This window comes from Bos indicus, chromosome 1 (assembly GCF_029378745.1).
Source record: "Bos indicus isolate NIAB-ARS_2022 breed Sahiwal x Tharparkar chromosome 1, NIAB-ARS_B.indTharparkar_mat_pri_1.0, whole genome shotgun sequence".
NCBI classification, from domain to species: domain Eukaryota; kingdom Metazoa; phylum Chordata; class Mammalia; order Artiodactyla; family Bovidae; genus Bos; species Bos indicus.
In genome coordinates this window covers 65,360,713-65,381,655 of record NC_091760.1, presented here as the reverse complement: position 1 = coordinate 65,381,655, position 20,943 = coordinate 65,360,713, and the positions used below count along the sequence as shown (strand labels likewise).

The following is a 20,943-nucleotide window of genomic DNA, read 5'->3' as shown; positions in this document are numbered from 1 at the left end:
GCAGCACTTTCACAGTATCATCTTACAGGATTTGAAAGAGCTCAACTGGAATTCCATTACCTCCACTAGCTTTGTTTGTAGTGGTGCTTTCTAAGGCCCACTTGACTTCACATTCCGGGATGTCTGGCTCTAGGTGAGTGATAACACCATCGTGATTATCTGGGTCGTGAAGATCTTTTTTGTAGAGTTCTTCTGTGTATTCTTGCCATCTCTTCTTAATATCTTCTGCTTCTGTTAGGTCCATACCATTTCTATCCTTTATCGAGCCCGTCTTTGCATGAAATGTTCCTTTGGTGTATCTAATTTTCTTGAAGAGATCTTTAGTCTTTCCCATTCTGTTGTTTTCCAACACTGCTTATTTCTTGCCCCTTTTTGGTAATATCCATTCTAAGAGGTGGGGTTTTGATTTGCATTCCCTGATAATTAATGATGTTAAGCCATCTTTTCATATATTGTTGGCCATCTGTATGTCTTTTTTGGAAAAATATCTATTCAAGTCCTTTACCCGTGTTTAAATTAGGTTATTTGAAAGCTTTTCTATTAAGTTGTAGGAGTTCTTTATATTTTGGATATTAACCCCTTATCCTAATACATGATTTGCAAATGTTTTATCCCATTTCATAGGTTGTCTTTTCATTTTGTTGATGATTTCCTTTGCAGAAGTTTTTTAATTTGAGATAGTCCCATTTGCTTACTTTTGTTTTTGTTGCTTTTGCTTTTGGTGTCAAATATAAAAACTCATTGTCAAGGCTAGTGTTGAGAAGCTTAACATTCTTTGAACATAATAGCAGTTTTTTATTTTTGTCTGCTAAATCCAATGGCTGTGTCCACCCAGAGTCAATTTCTGTTGGCTCCTTTTCTTTTTTAACCTGAGTATAGATCAACTTTCCCTATTGTTTATATGTCTCACATTTTTTTTAGACAGTGAAAAATTTTAGATAATATATTGTAGAACTCTGGGTTCTGTTAACTTTTTTTTTTATCCTCCTGAAACTTGTTGTTTTGGGAGTTTTCTTTCTTTTCCTTTTTTTTTTTTTTTTTTTGTAATTTACCTGCATCTAATCTAGACTCTTTTTCTGCCAGTTTGAAACCCCTGAAATCTGTGTTAAATTGTTATTCAAGTTTTCATGTTTTAGCCTGATTTCTTAGGATTTGACTCTTTGCATTGCTTAGTGACCAGCCAGTTATTGGTTAGAGATTGTGTTCAAATATTTTGAATTTATAAAGCTTCCATCATTTCTTAGATGATTCTGTTCATGGATTGGAAAAACTTTTGAAATTCAGGCAGTTTTTAAGTCAGCCTCAGCATTTACTTGCTCGAAGGCCCTCTTGGATCTCCCATGTGTGCACAGCCTATAAATCAGCACAGGGCTATGTAGAGAGTTTATTTAGCCTCTTTGATTTCCAAGATCTCCCTTTGTATTTCTTAATGTTCTGGCAGTCTGTCATTTTCCCCACCTGGTGTTACATTCTCAGGGTAGCAGAGCTGTGGCTGAGCTGAGAGGTGATTGAGAGGGAAGGTCACTAGCAAGAAGATCACTAGCCCCCACTGTCTTAACTCCAGTATTGTAGCTATGTTTCTTGAATAAATGCTTCTTGATTTGTTGTTGATTTTGATTGGTTTCCAGAGCCCTGAAATGATTGTTTTCTATAATACAGTTCTTTTTATATGTGTTTTGGGGAGTGAATTTGCTGATCTGTTCATTGTGCTAGAGCTGAAAAATCTCATTTCTTTTTGAACCTTCTGACTTTTTAGTTATTTCCCTGTGTCTCCCTCCCAACCCCAAGTTAATTCACTAGTCAGACTTTTATCACTACTGAAATCACACTTGTAAGAGTCACTAACATCCTGCATTTGCCATATCCATTTGTCTTACGCTTTCATCTTAATTTCTTATTCAGCAGCTTTTGCTATAAATGGTCAGTGCCATTTTCTGAAAACTTATTTCACTTGGCCTATAAGGTAACCTCTCTTGTTTTTTATCCTACTTTATCCATTGCTCCACTTGATATACTCCTTTTCATACCTATGGATGGATGGATAGATGGATAGATCGGTTGGCAGAGAGATACAGTATATGAATGTGTTGTTTGTGTGTATTTGTCTAAACTTCTTCCCTAGGTGATGTTATTAGGTCCTCTTGCTTTGAGTCCCCTTTATACAAATGACTCCTAGACACAGATTTCAGCCCAGATTTCTACCTTGAGCCTCAGTATTTTTACTTGGATGTCTAATATTAGGATTTCAAATGGAACTCTTGATCCACTTTCAAACAAAAAACAACTTGTGATCCACTTTCTCCCCCAAATTTATTTTTAGTTTTAAAATGATCATTTAAAAAGGTAAATTAGATTATGTCATTTGCTTGGCCTCTTTGGCTTTCCTTTCATTTAGTTTAGAATTCAGTTTCATTAGAGTTAATATGACATACTGTCCTGCCTATCTCTCTGTACTTGCTTCCTGCCTCTTCCTTTACTCAGTGGTGAAATCACATTATCCTTCTAGCTGTTTTTGAATATGCCAAGTTCACCTCTGGTCTTCCCTTGTGGCTCAGCTGGTAGAGAGTCTGTCTGCAATGCAGGAGACCTGAGTTCAATCCCTGAGTTGGGAAGAGCCCCTGGAGGAGGGAAAGGCTACCCACTCCAGTATTCTGGCCTAGAAAATTCCATGGACTATATAGTTCAGGGGTCGCAAAAAGTCAGATACAACTAAGCGACTTTCACTTTCAAGCCCACCTCTGGGCATTTGTGTTTGAAGTTCCCTATAACTGTAGTGCTTTCCCCCCATAGCCTCACATGGGTCTCATCTTCATATGATTAGATTCGTCTTTAGATCCTTAACCTTCATTGTGAGATCTGCTCTGACTTCCCTATCTAAAATAATAGCCCTTTCTCTCTATCATGATCTGTCCTTTTACTTTACATGAAAATATATTGTTTATCCCTCCCTGGCATCTGGTCCCATCACTTCATGATTGAGCCACTGAACTGAACTGAAAAGATCCAAAAGATAAATTTCACAGAGCAATTTTTAAAGTATTAATCAAGCCAATATTAGACAATGCCTATGCCTAAGATACATTTAATATACAACTGTCCCAAGCCTAACTTTTTGCTGAGTCATTCTTTATTAGTGCATCATGACATACTGAATTCTACAGAAAAAAAAAGTTGTTATTCTACAAATATAGTGTACCTTTTCTGTGCCAAGCATCATTTGCAGTATTAAGGATATGGCAGTGAATAAGAATAACAAAGTTTTTAACCTCATGAAACTTTCAGCCTATAGAGGACAGTCAAGTTCAGTTCAGTTGCTCAGTCACGTCTGACTCTTTGCAACCCCATGGACTACAGCACACCAGGCCTCCCTGTCCATCACCAGCTCCCAGAGTTTACTCAAACTCATGTCCATTGAGTCCGTGATACCATCCAATCATCTCATCCTCTCTCGTCCCCTTCTCCTCCTGCTTTCAACCTTTCCCAGCATTAGGGTCTTTTGAAATGAATCAGTTCTTCACAGTAGGTGGCCAAAGTATTGGAGTTTTCAGCTTTAGCATCCATCCTTCCAATGAAGGACTGATTTCCTTTAGGATGGACTGGTTAGATCTCCTCACAGTTTAAGGGACTCTTAAGAGTATTCTCCAACACCAAAGTTCAAAAGCATCAATTCTTCGGCCCTCAGCTTTCTTTATAGCCCAACTCTTACATCCATACATGACCACTGGAAAAACCATAGCTTTGACTAGACGGATCTTTGCTGGCAAAGTAATGTCTATGCTTTTTAATATGCTGTCTAGGTTGGTCATAACTTTCCTTCCAAGGAGCAAGTTTAATTTCAAGGCTGCAGTCACCATCTGCAGTGATTTTTCGAGCCCCCAAAAATAAAGTCTGACACTGTTTCCACTGTTTCCCCATCTATTTGCCATGAAGTGATGGGACCAGATGCCATGATCTTAGTTTTCTGAATGTTGAGCTTTAAGCCAACTTGTTCACTCTCCTCTTTCACTTTCATCAAGAGGCTCTTTAGTTCTTCTTCACTTTTTGCCATAAGGGTGGTGTCATCTGCATATCTGAGGTTATTCATATTTCTCCTAGCAGTCTTGATTCCAGCTTGTGCTTCATCGAGCCCAGCATTTCTCATGATGTACTCTGCATGTAAGTTAAAAAAGCAGGCTGACAATATACAGCCTTGACATCCTCCTTTTCCTATTTGGAACCAGTCTGTTGTTCCATGTCCAGTTCTAACTGTTGCTGCCTGACCTGCATACAGGTTTCTCAGGAGGCAGGTCAGGTGGTCTGGTATTCCCATTTCTTTCAGAATTTTCCACAGTTTATTGTGATCCACACAGTCAAAGGCTTTGGCATAGTCAATAAAGCAGAAATAGATGTTTTTCTGGAACTCTCTTGCTTTTTCGATGATCCAGCGGATGTTGGAAATTTGATCTCTGGTTCCTCTGCCTTTTCTAAAACCAGCTTGAACATCTGGTAGTTCACAGTTCACGTATTGCTGAAGCCTGGCTTGGAGAATTTTGAACATTACTTTACTAGCCTGTAAGATCAGTGCAATTGTAAAATGAGAAATTTTAAGCCTCCTTTCAAAAATAGTAGAATATGAACAGGAAGTAAGGGTAGGTAAATATTTGAGTCCATATACTTTCTTATATTCTTTTTGATAAAGGATCATATGCATAGTATATGTGTACCCGTTCAGTCACTTCAGTCGTGTCTAATTATCTGTGACCCTTTAGACTGTAGCCCACCAGGCTCCTCCGTCCATGGGATTCTCCAGGCAAAAATACTCTAGTGGGTTGCTGTACCCTCCACCAGGGGATCTTCCCAACCCAGGGATGGAACCCACGTCTCCTGCATCTCCTGCATTGCAGGCAGATTCTTTACTGCTTAGCCACCAGGGAAGCCCTATATGCATAGTCTTAATACAAATTCCATTACATGGAAATTTTATTTAATAGTTCTATGTTATCTTGGTTAATTGGTCTGGAGAAATAGCTTATTTTAATATAGCCGTCGATGTTAAAAAGCAATCTTAATATCTGAGAGGAGTCTTATCTTACTTCACTTCTCCCACAAAGCTAGCTACCTATAGGTGAATTGATAGAATATAGACATACTTCAAAAAACAGCTCAATTTGGAATAGAAAATGGACAGTTTTGAAATTTGTAAAATTTTGTGTCATCTGTAATAGTCAGAATGCAGAGTCTAATACTACGTATTATCCTTGTTAAAGCGAGTATCCTGTACTGTCTTGAGTTTCTCTGTTTATTGCTTCAGCTATAAACGTAACAAGTAATGGAATGAAAGATTGATGTTTTGTATCACTGTATACATAAGCCCAGGTCTCGTATCGGTTTAAAGAGTCGGAAGGAGAGTCATCTTACGTTCCCTATTTCCTTTTAGAGAACATGCTAGAACCATCATGAAGTTTACTGAAAGTTTCTAGGGAAGAGGAAGGTTTGTTTATTTGTGCTATCATCTTCCAAGAGCTGGAGCCCACTCTGCTCTAAGACAGTTCTACTTATTAGGCCTTTTGTCCATAATACATCCCCAGCCCCTTTATTTTGGCCTTATTCTCTAAACATAATAGGATTTACCTTCCAAATTCCCAGGTATGTACTTTATGATTGTAGCTCTTCTAAATCATCATTTTAACAGAAATTTTATATTTCTGTCCATTTAGCAAGTATTTTGGTATTCTTTTTCTGTGTTATATATTTTGGACTTTATTAACTGGATTTCTGACAGTTAAGTATATTCTTAGAATTTAACTTCTATATATATATATATATATATGTATATATATATTAATGTATACTTCTCAGATTTATTACTGCAAAATTTATGTTCCAGTGTTGGGAAGTTGTCATATTGTTTAATGTTTTATTTTCTTGAAGCATAACTTTGAAACTCCCCAAAGGAAAAATTGTGTGATCTATAAATTTTCAGGACTGTACACCTTCTAGTATATCATATTTTAACTCTAGCAACTGAGCCCTTCTAATAGGGCTAACTCAGATTTTTCACTGCATTTTAGATAACAGGGCATGTGAGAGTTTTCTTTGTACCCATATTCATTTGTTTGGTGAGAAGTTGATTATTATTATAGTTGCAGAAAATTATAGTAATAATAGCTCATTTCAAATATCTCTTGCATACATAAACCATTCCTTCTCAAGCTATTTGTAGTGAGGTTACCAGTTTTAAAATTTTTCATTTCATTGAAGACTAGTATTTTTATACAATACTGTAAAAATGAATTATGAGAAAAGTGAAACTTAGGGAAATATAGGCTCTACTTTTAACTCTAAGATTCATGGTTGTAAAATTGTTCTTTCAAATTGCAATAAAGGATTCTGAACACTTATTTTCGATTTCTATATTTATCTTAACTGCAGAGCAATGGTCTGACTGGTGATACTTTTTAGTAACATATGAATGTTACCTTTTAGTAACATATTTGTGGCCTGCTCTTTGAAGTGCTTAATGTTGTTTCAGAAGCATCTTAGTCAATATGAATAGCAGGTAGCCTTTAAAAAATATTTTCATGTGTTTCCTTTTCAGAACCGAGAGCTCCAGATCATGAGAAAGCTAGATCACTGTAACATAGTCCGATTGCGTTATTTCTTCTACTCAAGTGGTGAAAAGGTAGGTCTTTAGAATGTGTTTACTGAATATTGTGATGGACTTGATATTCTTCTAGAAAAAGTTTGTATCCCGTCCTCCCATCAAAACAGCTTTGCTTATTGAATGGAAGAATTCCAAAATACATGTCCTAGTTTTTCTAACCTCACAATATGATTATTGAATATCTTTACAGGAAAATGTTAATGAAATGATGTCGTTGTTTAGTCACTAAGTCGTGTCCGACTCTTTTGTGACCCCATGGAGTGTAGCCCGTCAGCTCCTCTGTCTATAGGATTTCCTAGGCAAGAATACTGTAGTGGGTTGTTATTTCCTTCTCCAGGGGATCTTCCAGACCCAGGCATCGAGCCCATGTCTTCTGCATTGGCAGATGGATTCTTTACCACTGAGCCACAAGGGAAAACCCTAATGAAATGATAGAGGGGATTAATTTTTAAGAATTTTCTTCTTTAGTTCTAAAGTTCTATATTTCAAAAACTTTTGTGTTTCTTATGTGCTCCCAGAGCCCGTGATAGTTTACGTGTTTGTTGGAGGGAGGAAAATGATGTCAGGTTGTTGAAGTTGGAAGTATTGGAGGGGAACGGGAAGCAGGAAGACTTTGGACCAGAATGAGACTTAAACATTAGGAAGCGAGTTTAACCTATTCTAGGGATAGATTGCATTAAAAAGTTGGAAAAGATGTAATATTACAGAACTTCTTGTAAGTGATTACTATTTATTATCACATTTAATTCTGTAAAAGCAAAGGATAAAGAAAGATCTCCTGCTTTGAACTCCCCTTAGCCTCCTACCCTTGGATTTTCTCTTTAAAAGATACAGTGACTAATACCTTATACTCACTGGAGTTCGAAGCATAGAAAATCATTTTCCTGAGTTTTACCATGGTCTTTTTCTTTCTGTCTGTTCACTGTTCCTTCTTCCCAGAGTCAGTCTTTTCTTTACATGGTTTGGGTGAAGAGGGAGGACAGGTAATAAGCACTTAAACCCTTTGGCTAAATTAACATCACTGAATAAGTTCATTTAATATTTTGGACTTTTCCGTGTGTGTGTGTGTGTGCATGTGTGTTTGAGTCACTCAGTCATGTGAGACGCTATGGACCGTAGCCCATCAGGTTCCTTTGTTCATGGAACTCTCCAGGCAAGAATACTGGAGTGGGTAGCTATTCCCTTCTCCAGACGATCTTCCAGGAATCCAGCCCAGGTCTCCTACATTGCAGGCAGATTCTCTACCGTCTGAGCTACCAGGGAAGCCCACATCCCATGCATATACTTCCCAAATGCCTTAGATTCATAATACCTCTTGATTTCTAGCCCAGTTCTTTTTTACTTCACATATTTCCTAGTGTACCATTTAGTGATTTTCCATTGAATTTTATTTAGATTATTTCCTGAGAAATCTTTTTTTTTTTCCATGATAAGGCCTGTAATATGGGAAAGTACCTGTGTATTAAGCCAGGATTGTGATGTACATACCTACAGATATATAATTGTTGCGTGTGTGTGTGTGTGTGTATGTGTGTGTCATAGCTAAGGTTTTAACAACCATAATTAGCAAATTGGCCCTTTAGTGACTCTTATTTCTTAGGTGTTTTCTCAGTTTTTTTCTCCTAAGTTTAAATGATGCATTTGCTTGTCTTAGGGACTATAAGCCCTCATAAGTATTTGGGCTCTTTTATTTCCTAAGCCCGTTACTTGGTTCATGCTACCTTTTTTTTTTAACCTACAAACTGCCTGTTATGTCTTTGATCTTATTGGTCTTGACATGTCATTTCTTTTTCCTGCCCCTTTCCAAATAAAATTACGGAGCATCTATTATGTTCACATCACTGTTATAATGGAATTTTGCATCCCTATGGGTTTTGTTATTAGATGCTAGACATTATAATACCCCACAGAGGAAAATAAATAAAGGTCAGGATTATTTGTTCCATGAACCACTGAATTGCTTGGGGATTCATTTGCACAGGCCTCCCTACAAATCCCCTTGAACATCTTCTTTTGATTGCTTAATTGATATAGCTTTCCCTGAATAATCAACAAGGTCCTGTTGTATAGCTCAGGGAACTACATTCAATATCCTATTTATAAACCATAATTGAAAAGAAAAAATTAGATATATACATACATATATTGTTTTCCCTATATGCCAGGCACTGTTTTAGTGTATTACAAATACTAACTCATTTAATTCTCACAAAGATAAAGAGCAGAAAGGGAAGAACAGATCTTTCGAACAAACCTTTTGTGGTAACACCCAAAGGCTTACCTGTCTGGCAACCCCTCAAATTTATTTTCCCTTTTTAACTCTGGTGTCTGTTGGTCTCTCTCTCTCTCTGCTGGTTACTTCTGTGGATTTCAGCCTCTTTCTCTGGGTTTGTGTACCCATCGTTCACTGGGTTTCTACTCATCCTACTCTGAATATTTGATCATTTCTAAATTTTTGTGTGGATTTCCATCTGTCCTGAGCCTTTGTCTTTGTCTCTCTTGGAGTCTCTTCTCTCTGAGCCTCTACTACTTTGGGGGAAATTTTTAAAGAAGGAAAAATTTTCACTCACTATCCTGGCTTTTGACTTCAGTACTACATATATTATTCTGTATGTTCACGTTCTACATAGTTGTATGAATAATTCAGAATCTCAAAAGCTTTCCCTTGTTGCCTCATAATATTTTTAGTTATTGGTTATGTAATATTCCACTGAGTTTTTGTATTACATGATATTCTTAACTGCTCCCCTATTGTTATTTTTGAGAATATAGTTAAGCTACCCAAAGACCTTATCATAATTTTTGTCCATAAGCACTTTCTAGTTCTGGGTAAAGTTCAGGTAGGATGGTGGTTTTGTTTGACAGATCCATTGACCACAGTTTGACTGAATGGTTATAGAAATAGCCATCTTGGTGACTTTGTCTCTTTGTGCCACCCTGCCATTTTAAAAGCTGTCTTTGGGAGTTAAACATAATATACTTTTAGCCTATAGAGAGTAGCCAGTATAACTAGAAGGAGGAATTAAGTCAGGACAGGGACTAGAGATGTGACCAGATTAGTCTCAGTCATAGTCTTCTGGTTGGAAATATTGGTATTTAGTAATTGGAGCATCATGTAGTCAGTTATTATACTCCAAGTTTTACCCAATAGATTTTATTGACTCTGATTTAGTTCAAAATAAATAGTACTTTCTCCTTGATCAGAGAGAAACATTTTTTCAATGTTTTGAAACTCTGGGTTTATAATACTTTTGTGAATTCCAAGTATCTTAGAGAATAGTGTTTCTTAGTGTCAGTATTCGGCAGTAGAAACCTTTCCCTCCTAAATGAAATTTATGAAGAACCTCTGTTCTACGGGTAGAACAGATAAGAAGCAAAGTTGTTCCTGATTGAAACTGGGGTATGAGAACAACTGCCTTTGCCTTCTCTGAGTTGCAGCTCACGTTTGTAGAAGCCTGGGACTCTGCAGGAATATGGAAACCATTTTTTGTTTTTACAAGAGACTTAGATTTTATTTAAATCAAGTAATAGTTTTCTTTAAGAAATATTTCTCTAAGTAACCTTACATATAAAATTGTTTTACCTGTGGTTCATCATAGTTTGATTATGGAGTAATAAAAGCTATCTTCCTTAAATTAAGACTCTCCCTCTTTTTGTATGAGAGACAGTTTATAAATAGCAAGGATGTCCAGTTGATATTATTCCTTATACCAACTTGGCTGTTGATAGTAACTGTGCAGAGGGCTGTGTTCCGAAAGGGAGATTTTTACAACTTCCTCTGGGATCAGGGAGAAGAATGGTGTGCTTGATTTTGCCTGTTTGTCACTAGCCCTGGCGAGAAAATGGTTGAGGTGAATCCATTATGAAAAGTAAAGAGCTCTGGTTTTGTATCCAGAAATACTTGGGTTTGATTCCTATTTCCATCACTTCATAGCAGTATGACAGGTAGTGTTACCTTTGAAATCCCTTTTCAACCCTTGTCATCTGTATAGTAGGGATTTTGTAAGGAAAAAAAGGTAATATAAGTGCTTATCATAGCACCTGGTATATAATTAACATATTACCTTGCAAATTACTAAGTAATAGCAAATATATATTGCACTTGCTGTGCGTCCAGACATTGCTCTAAGCCCTTTTACACATACTTTGTACCTCACTTCATCTTTACTGTAACCCAGTAAAGAATGGGTTACTAGAATGGGTTTTATAGAAGAAGAAATTTAGGCAGTCAGAGTTAAGTAAGCTGTACAACCTAAGACTCATACAGCTATGGAGTGGCAAAATTAGGAGTCAACTCCACAGTCTGTCTCTAGAGTTTGTGTATTATTGGTATACAATTTAGCAGTGTATCTTAGTAATGATTGTTGAGCAAGGGGAGATTATATAGTGTCTACTTTGGAGAACTTTTAGAAGTAAATAGCCTTTTGCTGTATGATAATACTAGTGTATATGTGCTCATTCAGTCATGTCTGACTCTTTGGGATTCCATGGACTGTAGCCCACCAGGCTTCTTTGTCCATGGGATTTCCCAGGCAAGAATACTGGAGTGGGCTGCCATTTCCTTCTCCAAGGGATCATCCTGACCTCAGAATCAAACATGCATCTCCTGCATTGCAGGCGGATTCTTTACCAGTGTGTCACTGGGTAAGCCCAATAATAATAGTAGTAATAGTAAATAAATAGTAATAATAGCCCAAACTTAGATGGTGCTTACTATATGACAGGAATCAACCTAAACACTTTGACTTTTTTTTTTTCTTTTATATATTTTTGGAAGAGCTTTTGAGAGGGTTGTTCTTAATTCTTCTTTAAGTGTTTGTTAGAATTTACCATTGAAACCATCCGGCGCTGGCCTTTACTTTTGGAGTTCTTGACCACTAATTGAATCTCTTCTTGTTAAATAAGTTTTTTGAGATTTTGTATTTCATCTTGAGTCAGTTTAGTGATTGATGTGTTTCTAGTAATTTACCAGTTTCATCTACATTATCTAATTTGTTGGTATACAGTTTGTTCATCGTGTTCCGTTATAGTGCTTATATCTGTAAGGTTGATAGTAATATCCTTACTTTCATTTCTGATTTAGTTTTTTGTGTCTTCTCTCTTTTTTCTTTATCAGTCTAGCTGAAACTTTGTCAATTTTGATGATCTTTCAAAGAACCAACTTTTGGTTTCCTTGAACCTGTTGTTTTTTTCTGTTTTCTCATTTTAGGTGTACGGTCAGTCGTGTCCAACTCTTTGCAGCCCGGTGGACTGTCGTCCTCCAGGCTCCTCTGTGCATGGGGTTCTCCAGGCAAGAATCCTGGAGCGGGTTACCATTTCCACACCTCTAGGGGATCTTCCCAACCCAGGGGTCAAACCTGTGTCTCTAGCATTGGCAGGCAGATTCTTTTACCACTGAGCTACCTATTTCTGGTTTAATCTTTATTATTTTCATTCTTCTGGTAGCTTTAGGTTTAGTTTCTCTTTTTTTTCTTGTTCTTTAGGGTATAAAGTTAGGTTATTGATTTAAGATCTTCTCTCTGTATATTCCCGAGTACTGCTTTGCTGCCTCCATTGAGTTTTTGTTTTTGTTTTCATTTATCTCTTAAGTGTTTTCTAATTTTTCTTGTTTAAACATGTGTTGCTGTATTTCCTCTTTGGCTTGTTTAGTTGTTAACAGTGTGCGAAAAGTTTGCTGTAATAGTTTGTTATAACAGTGTGCTATAATTTCCACACGTTTTGAATTTTTTGATTTGTTTTTATTTCATTGTGGCTAGAGAAGATGCTTTGTATAATTTTAGTCTTTTAAAACTTACTGAGATTTGTCTTATGGCCTAATATATGACCTATTCTGGATAATATCCCATGTGCACTTGAGAAGAATGTGTATTCTTCTGTTTTGGGATAGAGTACTCTCTGGATTTTTGCATCTTTATCCATATTCTTTAGCCATCTTTCTTTCTTTTCCTGGTTCATGATGACTTTGTCTGGTTTGGTATCAGGGTAATACTAGCCTCATAGAATAAGTTAGGAAGTGTTTTCCTCTTCTATTTTTTTGAAAAATTTCCTGAAGAATTGGTATTGTTTCTTTGAAGGTTTGGCAGATTTCTCCAGTGAAGCCATTTACAACAGATGACTTCTTGTGGTAAATTTAAAATTACTAATTCACTTACTCTACTTGTAATAAGTGTACTTAGATTTTTCTTTTCTTCTTTTGTCCATTTTGGTGATTTTTTCATTTCATCTAAATTGTCTTATTTATTGACACAAAGTTAATACTTTTCCCTTAAAATTATTTTTGTTTCTGTAAGGTCAGTTGTGATGTCTCTGTTTTCATTCCTAGTTTTGATAATTTGAGTCTTTTCTCTTTTTTGTTTCTTGGTCAGTCAGCTAAAGGCCTGTCAGTTTTGTTGATTTTTTTTTTTTTTTCAATGAACCAACTTTTGGTTTCATTAATTTTTTAAATTGCTTTTCTGTTCTCCAATGTATTTATTGCTGTTCTAATCATCATTATTTCCTTCCTATGGTTTTATTTTGCCCTTTTTTCCCCCCTAATTTTTCAAGTAGAAGTTAAGGTTATTGATTAGAGATCAATTTGATTAGAGACTGATTAGAGATCATTCCTCTTCTAAATGTCATATATTGGTCAAAGGCTATGTTTCAAGTCCCATTAGCCAGTTACATTTTTATCCTTTACCATTGTATGTGTGATAGGCTTGAATGCTATTGTCATAGTTCAGGAAGTTCGTTATTTATTTGCCACATGTTGAACCAGGGACTGATAGATAGGAATTTCCCCTCTCATTGCTTCTGAGAGGCTCTGGCCTTGGACACTCAAAATCTTTTTCCCTGCCAGGATGAATGTGATTTTACTTCCTGGGAGTTGCTGTTGGCTCAGAGTGGCTTATTGTTTACTCAAGTGTATGGTCAGAGGTTGTTTGTAAGCCACTTGTGGCAGTGGTACTTCTGCTGTATGTTGATGTATCTGTGTGCAACTCAGGGAATGCTTCAGGTTTGTCCCACATCCTGCTCAGCTGGCAGCTGTGCACATCCTTATCAACTTACAGAGATGACTGTAATTCCAAGTAGGCTCTTCCTGACTATATTTTCCCTTGGTTCTTTCTATTAAACTTACGGTGCCTTGCCTTGTTTGTGTTATGAGCCTACCAACCTCCTCTTAATTGCTGTCTACAAAGATCTCCTTTTATACAGTTCATGAGGTTCTCACGGCAAATATGCTGGGATAGTTTGCCATTCCTTCCTCCAGTGGATCACATTTTGTCAGAACTCTCTGTTACAACCTATCCATATTGAGTGGCCCTACATGGCATGGCTCATAGCTTCGTTGAGTTACGCAAGCCCCTTTGCCTCGACAAGGCAGTGATCCAAGAAGGGGAAAGATTGAGGACAGAGGAAAAGAGGGCATCAGAGAATGAGATTGCTGGATGGCATCACCATGGATAGATGAAATGGACATCAACTTGGGCAAATTTCAGGAGATGATGAGGGACAGGGAGGCCTGGTGTGCTGCAGTCCATGGGGTCACAAAGAGTCAGACAATGACTGGGTAACTGAACAACAGCAAAGATCTCCGTTGGTTTTAGGCAGCAGTTATAGGCTAGAGTTCTTCTTTCTGTATTGCAAATAGTTAACATCTTGCAATAGAGCACATAGCCTGGCTTTCTCCCTGGACAGAACTCCTGCACTCCTACCCTAGAACTGGATGAGGACTCACTTTTCCCAGAGTTACACCCCCACTGTATGAGAAGGCACCAAAAGAGGGGCAATAGCAATGGCACCCCCTAGTCTTCACAAGTTGGCCCTCCCAGCATGGGAGCTGTTCCTGTGAGCAAATTGAGGATGAGACTGTCAAGGGTTCAGCCTACTATGCCTGGAGTAGCGCTTCTCTGACTTACTTGTGGGGACTGAGTGGGGGAAGGGAGAGACAGTTCTCTTGGCTAGGATAAATCTTTTGAAACTTGGGGAGCAGCTTGTCCCTCCTGGGGTGAAACCATAGTCCTTGACTAGGAGCTGAGAGGAGAGGGTGCTGTCTGGAGTGGAGTGCTGGATTGTTGTTGTTCAGTCGCTCAGTCATGTTCAACTCTTTCGCAGAGAGAGTCCTGAATAGAGCTTCCCATACATGGAGATAGGATGACAGGGTAAAGGTACAGGTCTTTACTAAAATGCCATAGATTCTTGCAGTTTTACCAAGATTTGTTTCTTCCTTGCTGTGTGCCCTTAGAACAATTTCCATATATTTCACACAGTTGTTGGCTAAGCATTTTATCATTTTGCTTTGCTGAGGAGATCATCTGAACTCCTTGCACTGCTGTTCCAGAAGTCTTGCTCCCCCTCTTATTATTTTCCACACTTTGTAGACTACTTAGTGAAATTGTTATTCTAGGTAGAAAAGATTAATAAAATAGAGGCCTCCAACTATAGTGGGTGCATACTGTAGTTAGTGTAGAGGGATAAATTTAAAAAGTAATGACTGAGCATATGCTAATCACCTTATGTCTTTTTACCTCATTAACTTTAAGTTTAAGCAAACACTAAAAGTTAGCACCATTTTACTAATACTTTATTAAACATATACCAAAATAATATTTAAAAATATTATATAAATACACTTTATATATAATTTAATCAAATTCCTAGAGATATTCATTTGGTTAATTGGAATTACATAATGTCTTAAATCATAAATACGCAATTTTTCTTAAAATTTTATGATTTATAAAATGCTTTTAAAATGCATTTTTCTCATTTAAACATCATGCAGTACTGCTGCTGCTGCTGCTGCTAAGTCACTTCAGTCGTGTCCGACTCTGTGCGACCCCAGAGATGGCAGCCCACCAGGCTCCCCCGTCCCTGAGATTCTCAGGCAAGAACACTGGAGTGGGTTGCTATTTCCTTCTCCAGTGCATGAAAGTGAAAAGTGAAAGTGAAGTCACTCAGTTGTGTCCGACTCTTAGTGACCCCATGGGCTGCAGCCTACCAGGCTCCTCCATCCATGGGATTTTCCAGGGAAGAGTACTGGAGTGGGGTGCCATCGCCTTCTGCATCATGCAGTACTCCTAGGTAGCTAATATTCTGTTTTGTTAGTTTTATCATTGGAAAAATGGAAGTCTTGTGTGATTAAAGAATTTGCCCGGTGTTGTATAGTTAGTAATCATAGGAGCCATTTTCAAACATAGATTCTTCAGCTACAAAGTGTGTTTTCTTTCCAACCACTTATTCTCTTCAAATTGCAAAACTTACTTCAATTTACCTGCATTGTATAGTGTTTTAGGTACAAAGTGTAAAATCCGTCTACTTGAATTTAAAGGACAGGAGAGAAATATACTGCAAAATGATACATGGAATGACACTTATTTGTATTAGGAGTAGAAATAGTATGGAGGAAAGTAATAAATTATACAGAGGGGTCAGCAAATGAATTACATAGGAGAGGTGATGGTTATTCAGGGTTTGAAGCCCAGATAAGAGCTATTTTGATATATAGTGCAGAATAGGTATGTGTCAAGTTAGAAGTACAGGATATTTGAAAAGTTTGTTGGAGTTAAACAGCATAGTCTGTGTAGAGGAGATACAGGTATTTCAAGATTTCAGATATGTAAAGTAGGGCGTTATGGGGCTAGTAGTGGGATGTGAAGCTGGGAAAGTAAAAGTAGTTTCATAATTGTTTGTCAGCTTTCCTATAAGAAAAGGATTTTTTGTTGTGTTGCTGTTTTAAATTAAATGAAATCCTGTTACAGAAATAACATACATGCAGAAATGTTATACAAAGTTGTAGCTAAGTATATATGTAGTCAAGTTTACAAAATTAATGCCTCTGGCTTTTTTTTTTTCTCACCTTTTTTTTTACTGTGTGAAAATGACTGATAACAAGGAATTTTATTCACTGAAATAAAGAGGTTGCCTAAATAGGGCCAGTTTTGTATCTTTCTTTAAATTTCATGGTGATTTCCATTATAGTATAATAGAAATAGATAATCTGATGAAAATTTTACTGAAGAAATGCTGACATTTTTGTTGGAGTGTGACCTAAAGAATAAATATATAGGTAATGTAAAACTCTCTGAAGTGGATGAATTATCTAGATCTCCCCCTGAGTTATAAATGTTATTTACAGCAGTAAGATGCTGACTATCAGCTGCTTGAAAATGTGAATCTACAAGTTTCTTTTTATTATTAATTATCACCTTGTTTTTATGTTATCATAATATTTTAGTGAAACTAAAATATTTCTACATTCATGGTGTAAAAAAAAAAATTGAAATAACAGATGGGTAGTAGACAAAAATAAGGTCTTGACCCTACTCCTTAAATCTCCAAGTCTTTCCACATAGGTAAATTTCCTATATGCATATATGAGCACATATATCATATACAGGAGAAGGACACAGCACCCCACTCCAATATTCTTGCCTAGAGAATCCCGTGGACAGAGGAGCCTGGTGGGCTGCTGTCCATGGGGTCACACAGAGTCGGACATGACTGAAGCGACTTACATGCATGCATTGGAGAAGGAAATGGCAACCCACTCCAGTATTCTTGCCTGGAGAATCCCAGGGATGGAGGATCCTGGTGGGCTGCCGTCTGTGGGGTTGCACAGAGTTGGACTCGACTTAGCACCAGCAGCAGCATATCATATGTTACCATAACAACATAATAATATGGCCTTTTATGTCTATGTGCCTAGACCCTGTACCCAATTTCCTTTATTGTTAACATCTAATATCAGTATGGTACATTTATTACAATTAATGAGCCATTACTGATACATAATTATTAACTAACATCCAAAGTTTATTCAGGTTTCCTTAGTTTTTACCTAATGTCTTTTTTCTCTTCCATAATCCCGTTGAAACTACCTTAGTGCATTTAGTTACTGTGTCTCTTAGGTTCCTCTTGGCCATGGCAGTTTCTCAGACTTCCCTTGTTTTTGATGACATTGGCAGTTTTGAGTACTGGTAGGTAGATATTTTGTAGACTGCCTCACTATTGGAATTTTTCTTATAAGAAACTAGAGTTATAGGTTATTTGGAAAAAGACCACAGAGTGCCATTTTCAACACATCACGTCGAGGGTATGTGCTGTCAACACGATTTGCTATTAATCTTCATCACCTGGCTGACCTTGTATTTTTCCGTTTTCTTTACTGTAAACTTACTCTCCCCCCTCTTCCATGCTGTATCCTTTGAAAGGAAGTCACTATCCACAGCCCACACCTAAGAAGAGGGGAATTATTTTCCTTAAGGGTAAAGTCGCTGTGTAAATTATTTGGATTTCTTTTGGATGCTGATTGTTTCTTTATTAAGCTGTTTTTTATTTATATCAGTGTGGACTCATGCATATTTACTTTATACATTGGGTTATAATGTAATAGTACTTTTTTGTAGTATTAGGAAAATCAAAAAAATTGTAGAAAGATGCTCAATCTCATTCATAATTTTAAACATTCTATTTTTATTATTATTATTAATCAAATGTTCCTGCTTTGGTCATTGGGAGCTCTTTGCAGTTAGCCGTCTGTTCTCCTTTGTCATAATTCAATTACTGTGGGCTTCAGTTTTGTTTTGGTTTTGGATTTTGAACATGTCTTTACTTTCTGGCATATAGATTATTTTAAATTTCTTTTCACAAATCTTAAGTCATCTTTGTGTGTGTGCATGCACATACAGACAGGCACAGACACAGAATTGTTTTCATAGACTTCATTCCTAGATATGGCATTGCTGAGTCAAATTGGATGTGTCTGTTCATCTTCACTTTGGGATGAATATTTTAACCCACTGACTTCCCAAAAGATTGCAAGAATTGTACCAGAAGTGTATAATGGTACATTTTGGATAGACAACTTTCCAATACTTAGTTTTCTCAGGTTTAATTTTCTTTTCCAATTTGATATGTAAGAAATGGTAGCTCATTGTTATCTTATGGCCTTTTTTTAATTATGAATTTTAATTATGAATGAGATTGAGCATCTTTCTACATTTTTGTTTGCCATTTGTACGGCCATATATTTGTGCCCCTTTCCACTTTCTTCTATTAGAATGTTAGTCTTTTCTTATTGATGTACAGGAGCTATTTGTATTTTAAACAAAAACAAGTAAACTCTTTATCATGTGTAAACAGTTTTTTCCCCAAATTGTCATATTTTTATTTGGTTCTGTTTTTTTTTAAGCTTTACATTTTTATGTAGTCAGATTGGCATTGTTTTCCTTAATAGCGTATAAATGTTTTGTCCTCCAGTATTTGCAAACACATGTATTTTTTTTCTTCTGGTACAATTTTTTTCAAGATTCTGTCTAATTTTAGTATTTCTTTTCTTTGAAGGTGTGAGGATAAAGGTGAAGCTTGCCTTAATCATTGTTGTATGCTAGGTGCTCATCACCTTCCCCACCCTCTCCCCAGTCTCCCAAGCAAAAGAATATTTCTCTTTTTTCTAGTCCATACCGTTTCCTGTTAGTATTATTTCCATCTTTAGCCAGCCTGGCACATTCATCAGAGAAAAGGCATCTACTTTGAAGATTTTTCTGCAGTGCAGGTATCCTAAACTCAATTCTGAGGAGAACCCTGGGTTACCATGAGAGTTTGTTGGATGTCTTTACTGGGTTCTCGTACATGCTGCTTTGCATCCCATCAAATTTTTAGAATGATAATGCAGTTCTACTTACAACTGCATCTTCAAGCAACTTTGTTTGCTCAAGTTGAAAACTTGGGGTAAGAGCATCATAGTAAGTTGTATCTGTTTTCCAGTGGATGAAATTATCCTAGTTTTTGCTGAGTTTTTGTTAAGTGTAATCAAAATTTTGTCATCTAAATGTCTTAAGAAGGCAATGGCACCCCACTCCAGTACTCTTGCCTAGAAAATCCCATGGGCGGAGGAGCCTGGTAGGCTGTCGTCCATGGGGTCGCTAAGAGTCGGACACGACTGAGCGACTTCACTTTCACTTTTATACCTTGGAGAAGGAGATGGCAACCCACTCCAGTGTTCTTGCCTGGTGAATCCCAGGGATGATGGAGCCTGGTGGGCTGCTGTCTATGGGGTCGTGCAGAGTCGGACACGACTGAAGCGACTTAGCAGCAGTTTTACAGTGGAGCTCATAGAGGAGGAGCTATCAGCAGTTTATTGTTGTTCAGTCACTCAGTCATGTCCGATTCTTTGCAACTCAAGCAGAGAGTCAGGTATGACTCTTGACTGGACATGACATGGACTGCAGCATGCCAAGGTTCCCTGTCCTTTGCTGTCAAGGGACAGTTACACTATACCTACAAAATGGACAGACCTCCACTAAGGTTCTAAAGAAAACTGACAAGCTTTTGATTAATTAATAGAGTGAGTAAATAGAATTTATTTGAGCAAAAAGATAGACATATTAATCTGCAAAGTACTACTCCAAATATAATTTGAATCTCCGTATTTCTTATAGTGTAATAAATGAGAACAGTTGACCTGTTTTTAGTAACCTTCCTTTGTGGTATTTTGTTAATATTATGAATAAAATATAGTGCCTAAAAATGAATATCATTCGTACATCAAATAAAGCCTGAATTATGCAAAGTAGAGTGGAATTATCTTTGTTGATCTGAACACAGTACTTCTTTTGTATCACCTTAATATTACATCAAATTTTTTCATTAGCTACATCTCAATGTTGATTCCTTTTGAGCTCTATTTGGTTACACCTATCATTTATTTTCCAGATGAATGACTATCAAGTCTTAGGTGTCTTTTTATGTAATGAATTGATACTTTGATTTTAATCATAGGGTTTTATATTTATCTTTCTTAAATTTTTTATTGTTGATTTGGCTTAGCATTCTAGACTACTAGCATCCTTTAAATTCTAACTGGTCTTCCATTTTAAGGCATTTTCCCTAGGTTTGTGGCAATATTAGGTGGTTTGTTAAAGTCAGGAAATTGTAAATTGACTGGCAGATCCATCCCCTGATGTGTTTTATTTGACAGGCACTTTTTTTTTTGAAGTAACATGCTTTTAATTATATCTTAATCTAATCTATTTTACCAGCTACCACCTCTTACTGTGTTATACATTTTGGCTTCACACATCTGCATTTGTTGTTTAGGCTTTTGCAGCCCTTAATAAAGGAAAACATGTACAAAAATAGACTTACATTAATCTGCAAACTGCTGCTCCAAATATAATTTGAACCTCCATATTAGTCATAGTGTAATAAATATAGCCCTACAACTAGAAATCTTCCTTGAACTTGGCATTCATTTTTTAGTCTGTTTGTTCTTCACTTTTGGTATGATTATTTAGCACATGAGTTAAATTACCATACATATT

At 36.8% G+C, this 20,943-nt stretch overlaps 1 protein-coding gene across 4 annotated transcripts in view; it reads left to right on the top strand.

The window, feature by feature from the left end:
* GSK3B (glycogen synthase kinase 3 beta) overlaps positions 1–20,943 on the top strand; it is a 219,434-nt gene that overhangs the window by 110,192 nt on the left and 88,299 nt on the right. For all 4 annotated transcript variants that reach the window (XM_070795432.1, XM_070795283.1, XM_070795329.1 and 1 more), the window contains exon 3: positions 6,578–6,661. In XM_070795432.1, the coding sequence (XP_070651533.1) occupies positions 6,578–6,661 (84 nt within the window). The remainder of the gene's footprint in view (positions 1–6,577; positions 6,662–20,943) is intronic.